Raw genomic sequence first — 7300 nt, 5'->3', positions numbered from 1 at the left:
ACCCCCCGGAAAACTCACAGACTTAAAAGACTCTTCTGAGGACGCACCCTGCACAATTCCTATTAATGAAGGTGTACAGTGTGCCTTATAGGCATCTGTAATCACCTCTGTTGCTAGTTCTCAAATCTCTGAGCTCTCCCCTTCACCCAGCTTTCTCAAGCCTGCCAAAGTCCAGGTTACCTTTCTTAGGGGTTCCTCGAGCAAATTAACAGTGTCCTTACTCAGCTCAGGTTCTCTCTGGAGACACGTTACCACTACCTTCCTCTGTCCAAACCAGTGGTTTGTACAAAACCCAGCTCATGAAATAACTAGTATTATTCTCTCATGGTCAGAGAAGTCAGGAATTCTGAAAACCTAAGGACAAGGACCAGGTCCTCAGAGCGGCCTAACCAAGTAGCGGAGGTCAGCATCAAATCCCTCTCCAGAAGCTCTCGGTGGATAGGACACTCCTTTGACTGCCTTGGAATTGCATGCAATTCAATTAAAGGTGCTCTGGGGAATATAAAGATTAAAGACATGCAGGCTTTGGTCTTTAGGAGCTTACAACCTGAAGCCGTGCAGCAGGAAATATTAATTCAGTATCTACTATGAGAAAGGAACTGTGTTCTCTGTTATAGGGGAATGAAGAGGAACACTACTGTCTCTTCAAGAAGATCTAGGGATAAATATTGAGTGAATAAACTCTTCAGGACGTTAGAAAAAGAAAGGAAAACTTTAAAGTAGTCAAAAAGTTTGATCATGTGGTGATATCAGTAACATAATCTTGAAGCTTTACCCCATGTAAATACATATTCAGAATACATGCACTCATTTTTTAAAATATGAACTTTAAAAGGTTGAGATAAATCTGAAATAAATAATATTTTAAAATAATTTTCAATTTCATAGAACTTTTTATTATTAACAAAACAAAAAACATTTTTACTGTCCTCCACATGTTACACTACCTTTAATAATGTTTTAGGGCGGGCCAAGTGATTTAGTTTGAATACTTCTTTTTATAAAACTCGTTTCTTTGACACATGATAAAGCAGTTTGAAGGTCTGATTCTGAATTTAGTTTATTTCAATACAGACATTGTAGGTTAAAAGGATATTTTAGTTATAGATAGATCCAAAAGGAGAAAGTGCATCATTTTGCTTAATACTATATTTTTAATACTTCCCCTCAATTAAGCAAAGATTTTTGATGAAATTTGGCTAATTTCCTTATCAATAAACAAATGCTCTTGCATATCAAAAGGCATTATATTTTTTAGTAAGTTCAAATCTCTGAAACACATCATTTTGAAGTTAACTCTGTTTACAAGATTTTTTAATTTGCAGATTTAAGGATTTTGCAGGTTATAATATATCATTTTTGGCAGCAAAATTGACAAACAATGAAAACATTTTCAATCCATTTCAAAAATGCTACCTCCCTTGTGTGTTTCTTTCTAAAAGCAATTACTTTCTTGCCCATTTTACCCCAAAAGGACATTAAGTTTCTGTTTGTTTTTTAACAGCTGCTAGGTAACATTACTGATAGCTCCTTGACAGCACAGAAAAGGTGAGAACTTTTAGAACCCTGTCTTTTTGTACAAGAAAATTGCCAAATTCATCTTTGAAAATGACAACTCTTATGCAGTTTGCTGAGATAACCAATAAAACTCTGTGTGGTATATAACATATTTCATGGATATTCCTCATCCTATTACAAAATATTTTGAATTTTTTTTTCTTCTTAAAGATCTTAATTTTCTAAAATGAACCATGGAGGCTGACCTGCTGTAGCATTTAGAGTGTAGGACCTGACAACACCCTGAAAGTAACAACCCAATGGATTGCCTGTCAGCCCTTCCAATGCACATGCCTCTTCTTTTCCCAGAACCTCTTGCCCACCCTTGAGAGGTGACACCATCTGATATGCAGCCCAAATAAGGGCCTCATGGCTGCTCTATATATTAAGCATTAGAATATTTAACTTACTTTTTATTCTTTAAATAAAATACAAATAATAAAATAAAAAACCTTAATATGTTTTTCTCGGGGTATGTGCACCCCATACGGGAGGCTACTGACTTAAAACTGGACCAGATTGGAGAGGCAGAGAAGAGGTGAGCAGTGTGGACAAGATTGCAGAGGCCGGAGAGTGCAGGGCAAGTTACTGAACCCCTACCCCAGAAGATCTGGGGGAGACAGATACTCTGGAACTCTTACTATTGGTGGCCTTTGCCATGTCAGCATTTGTACACCTACACGTGCACCGGCACACCTCACTGCTTCACCTCTCCATCAGCCAGGCTGCCCACCTCACTTCCTAGCTTCACTTGTCCCAGGAAGAAATGGGAGATGGGAGCAAAACAAAGACCAGGGTCCTATAAGCCATTGCATCAGAGAGAAGATGCTCTTCATCAATAAACCTAAGAGGAATCTGTCACTTCAGTCCAGTAGTTACTGTGCTTTAAACAAGCTTGTCCAGTGGTTCTCAACCTTCTGGCCCTTTAAATACAGTTCCTCATGCTGTGACCCAACCATAAAATTATTTTCGTTGCTACTTCCTAACTGTAATGTTGCTACTGTTATGAATCGTAATGTAAATATCTGATATGCAGGATGGTCTTAGGCGACCCCTGTGAAAGGGTCGTTCTACCGCCAAAGGGGTCGCGACCCACAGGTTGAGAACCGCTGAGCTAGTCACATTTTCAGAGAAACCCCAACCTGTAGTAAGATGACTTTAAGAACAGAATGGAAGCACCTTTATATTGTGACAAATCCCCCGCACCTGCAAACCCTAATTCTAAATGATGGCTTCCGAACTGGAAAGCAGATCTATAGTACTCGGCTGACGACCAGCCTTGCCTTGCAGAGACCTCACCAGCAGAGGCAACTTGCCATCTCTTTCAGAAGTGCTTTTAAGGCCAAGAATGTTAGAAGGTTAATTTAAATTCTAAGGAAGAAGGGAGAATGTTTGCATGCCAAGGCAAGTTGCTTCATAGAGCCTATTAAAAAATTAAAAGCAGCAAGGAAAACACAGGATCACTACTGATTTAAATATAATTACAAAGTACAAAAAAATGCACAATGTGCATGGGAGAACATTAAACAATTAAATCCCCTCGAGCTTGTATTTGCTGACTATGTTCTACTTACCAGGTCATGTATGGCTTCGTGAATGACCTTTGCCAGGGAGAAAAGACAGGCCTTTGCTATCTAAGAACCTTCTAACCTGGATCAGCATACAATGCAATTCATACTGCACCTCTCGCCCTTGATTGAGGCAGATGATGTTCCAGCCCTGGTCAACCTGGAAGGCAGTTCAACTCAAGACAGTTCAACAATCCCCAGTAGGACCCCACCTGCCCTTAGGGATATTCAAGCAGTAAGAAAAATTCGAATGAGTCTAGAGATAAATTTGCCTCCCTCTGTCACCCACCCATAAAGTTCTTGTAAAACTAGGATGTAAGTTCCACATGGGAAAGGTAGTCTTCAAACTATTAGCCCCTATTTCTTAAAACCTTCTATAAAACTAAGACTTGTGAGCCCTTATCTTGTTCACAGTGCCTGTGCTACATCTGTAGTCAGTGCACAACGAACAGTGCTCAGTTGTCTTTGATTATCATAAAAGACATGGCAAAATAAATGAAGGCTGATGAGCCGATCCTCTGATAATGGGAGCGAAGAGAAGGAAAACCTAGGTCTAGACCCAAACCACCTCAACCACTTATTTGCATGGCAATTTTAAATACAGAGAAAGGTCCAGAATGATTTGCATTGCAGAGTTAAGAAATGAATTTGCATCTTGCCTTGACCACTCATAATTATTTTTTAGAACTGACAAAGAACAGGCAAGATATAGGGCAATTAGAAGATAGAGGGCAAATATGGAATCAATCTTACTGCAAAAGCCCAGAAATTACTGTCTAATAATGAAACAATTTGAAGAGAGAAAAATCTGAAAACATTTAGAGGGACAGTGCAATCAAAAGCAATAAGGAGAAAGATTTGTTAATATCAAACCATGCCAAGTCCCAAGTCCTTCCCCCAACTAGGATTTCGAAGTTATTAGATGAAATAAATGTTATAGAAAGCCACCTCACATTTCTCAAGGCAATTGATAATGAGTATAGGAAAGAATTCTAGCAATCTTTAAATCTAGAAGAGAATTTTGAGAGTATGTAGTCTAACCATCCAATATAGTCGATAAAGAAAAAGAGATTCAGAGAGGCTAAGAGGCCCGTCCTAGTCCAGCTTGTTTTCCAGCCACACCTGCATGAAGTCCTTCTTGCTACACTGCACTCTGCTTCTGGTCACACACGGGGACAGTGGTTAATCTTGTTTCATCAATACTTCTACTTACCTCCTCCCTTCCCCATTTTTTTGAAGGCAATCCAGATTGTATCATATGATTTCATCTATAAATATTTTAGTTTGTATTTCTTAAAGATATGCACTTTAAAAGAGCATGATCCCAATGCAATTATGACACCTAAGAAAATTAACAATCTATAATAATAAAAGGGTAATATGCTAATAAGACAGGACGTCCTTCCAGACGAAGCCGGGGCTTCCAGGGAAGCCCAGGTCCCAGGTGCTGGAGGGAAGCCAGCGCTGGCAGGCAGGAGAAGGAAGGCCTACTCTTGCATGAATTTCATGCATCGGGCCTCTAGTAAGTCTATAATACCATGCAATGTCCATATAGTATTCAAATATCCACAAATGCATGAAATAAGATCTCTTTTGACAGTTTGTTTAAATTGGCATCCAAATATGATCATTTTACCTCTTAAGTCTCTGTTAATTTACACCTCCACCCTCTCCCCTACCTGTCTCTCCTTGCATCTTATTTATTGAAGGCACAAAGTTGTTTGCCTGGAGAGTCCCACCATCTGTGTTTTACTAAATGAATCCCATGTGTGTTTTGAGATTCACAGTGCTTAGGTCTAGAACTGAGCTGCCCAACATGGCTGTTCCTGGCCACAGGTAGCTATTTAACTTAAATGAAAAATTATGTTTCTCAGGCACACTGACCACATTTCCGGTGATTAGTAGCCACATGTGACTAGTGGCTACCCTATGGGACAGCACAGATATGGAACATTTCCACCAGTGTAGAAGATTCTATTGGACGACACTACTCTAGAGGCGTAATAAAGTCCCATGAGGTAGCTTTGGAGGGAAGAGACACTGAAATCTCATCCACCCAGTGTTTGGCCCACAGTTGGTCTCCTTTTTCTTTTACAACACTAACTACAAAAAAAATGCTATTTTTGTAGTCAGAAGCTCACTCTGCCTTTTTCTATTTTGATCTTTATAACTTACTTTATTTAAGATTGTTCAGTCGTTATTCATTGCTCAGTAAGTCTTGCAATGACCTTTAGCCTAAAGCAGTACCATTTTGACCTGTCCTGTGGAACTCAGAGCTTCCCACTCCACAAAGCCAGTGTTGTAAAAACTTCAAATGAAACCCCTCCGGGAAATCTGTGTTGGGCACAGCGTGAGAGAGGAATGGGGTAAAGCAGGGGAAAGAATAAAGTGGGAGTGCCCAGGAGTAACTGAGAGTGGTATCCATGTTTTAATATTTTTCCCCTCATTTTCCTTAAGATATTTATCCTACTTCTCCACTAGTAGTTGAAAAAATTGGGGCTAACACAACAGACCATGATGCTAAAATGAAACATTTCCTTTTAGGCCTGCAACGTTTAGTAGGGTCAACATCTTCCACTCTACATCTGGGCTTCTTTGGGGTTGAGCATGTAGGGTAAATTATAGAGGTAAGGAACTAATTGAAGACACACTTCTTAAATTTATAAGTGGCCAGTGTGGAGATGGGCAGCAGAGTTATGTGTGAGTGCCTGTGTGTGTGTATGTGTATGTGTGTGTGCATATGAATGTACACATGTGTCTCATGAACAACACAAGAGAAAGAACAACCTAAAGGAGGAAAGATCTGCTACGTCTTGAAGCTATTCACACTTTATTGTGCCTGAACTTCAAAATGAAGTAGTTCTGAAGGCTATTTAATGGCGGCAGTACAGGACTTCCTGAGACCAGAAGTTTGGCTCATAAACTAGAGGAGCATCTGGCCAACAGGACGTGAAAATAGCTCTTTGCAGACAATAGCCTAGTAGTGGGAGTGTAAAGGATTCAGAAACACCTGGCTGATGTTTCCCTTCAGGTTCCCAGAGGATGAACTGGTCAAGTGGACATCATCAGGCAACTTAACAAGTCCAGAAATTTGGGGCAGGGGCTAGGGGAAGAGAATTAGAGAGATGGTGTTATCCTAAATAGAGTGTCCCAGAAAGTAATCCTCCCTCTGACAGTGGAGGAAGGTTAGGAGTAAAATATTCCAGTTTAGGTCAAGACATCTCTTTTTGGAGGTTGACAGTACATGTGAATCATCCCTACATTCAAGTACCTATCAAGATGGCTTCATAGGGAAGGCAGCTTGTCATTCTATTCATTCAACATTTTCTACAAAGAGAGAAAGTATAACCTAATGCTAAATTGAATCAGATCAAATGTCAAAGGGTCATAAATAATAAAAGCTGTGTTAGGGAAATTCATATTGTGACTCTGACCTTAGACTTCTGAGTGGATCTCCCTAGTTGCATGAGCCTCAGTTTCCAAATCTTAAAAATGGGAACAGGACTACTTCTGGATTATTGTGAAGATTGAAATAATAGAACCAGAAATGCTTTGTAGATGTAAGATATTTAATCAATGCTTATTTTTATTGTCTTTAATTTTAATAAGGAAAAGGGGAGAATAAATATTGGGTACTAAGTCATGTCCATGGCATTAATGGCCCCCGAACTCCACAGGCAAATATGATGCCAGGTGTCACTGAAAAGGCGAGCCTTAGGACAGCTGGCATCCTGTGCTCAATTTCTTCTCTCTCCCTTCCTGCAGCCAGCTCCTCCCTGAAGAAACGATTCAAGAGGCGGGAGATCGAGGCCATCCAGTGCGAGGTGCGGAAGATGTGCAGCTACACCAAGATCCTGTCCACCAAGAAGAACCTGGACCACGTGAACAAGATCCTGAAGGCCAAGCGGCTGCAGAGACAATCAAAGACAGGCAACAACTTCGTCAAGAAGAGGAGGGGGCGTCCCCGAAAGCAGCCCACCCAATTCGATGAGGACTCCAGAGACCAAATGCCGGTGCTGGAAAAATGCATCGACCTGCCCAGCAAAAGGGGTCAGAAGCCCAGCCTGAGCCCGCTGGTGCTGGAGCCTGCTGCCAGCCAAGATACCATCATGGCCACCATCGAAGCGGTCATCCACATGGCCCGGGAGGCGCCGCCCCTGCCCCCACCGCCGCCT

The 7300-nt window shown here is 40.9% G+C and overlaps 1 protein-coding gene across 1 annotated transcript in view; it reads left to right on the top strand.

The window, feature by feature from the left end:
• The window catches only part of SETBP1 (SET binding protein 1), a 365051-nt gene that overhangs the window by 355376 nt on the left and 2375 nt on the right, over window positions 1-7300 (top strand). Inside the window, 1 exon segment of the mRNA XM_005865758.2 lies at window positions 6891-7298. Coding sequence (XP_005865820.1) covers window positions 6891-7298 — 408 coding nt within the window.

The sequence above is a fragment of the Myotis brandtii genome, unplaced genomic scaffold, assembly GCF_000412655.1.
Source record: "Myotis brandtii unplaced genomic scaffold, ASM41265v1 scaffold212, whole genome shotgun sequence".
Lineage (NCBI taxonomy): Eukaryota > Metazoa > Chordata > Mammalia > Chiroptera > Vespertilionidae > Myotis > Myotis brandtii.
Note: the sequence above shows the minus strand (reverse complement) of the source record. Positions and strands in the feature narration are given on the sequence as shown.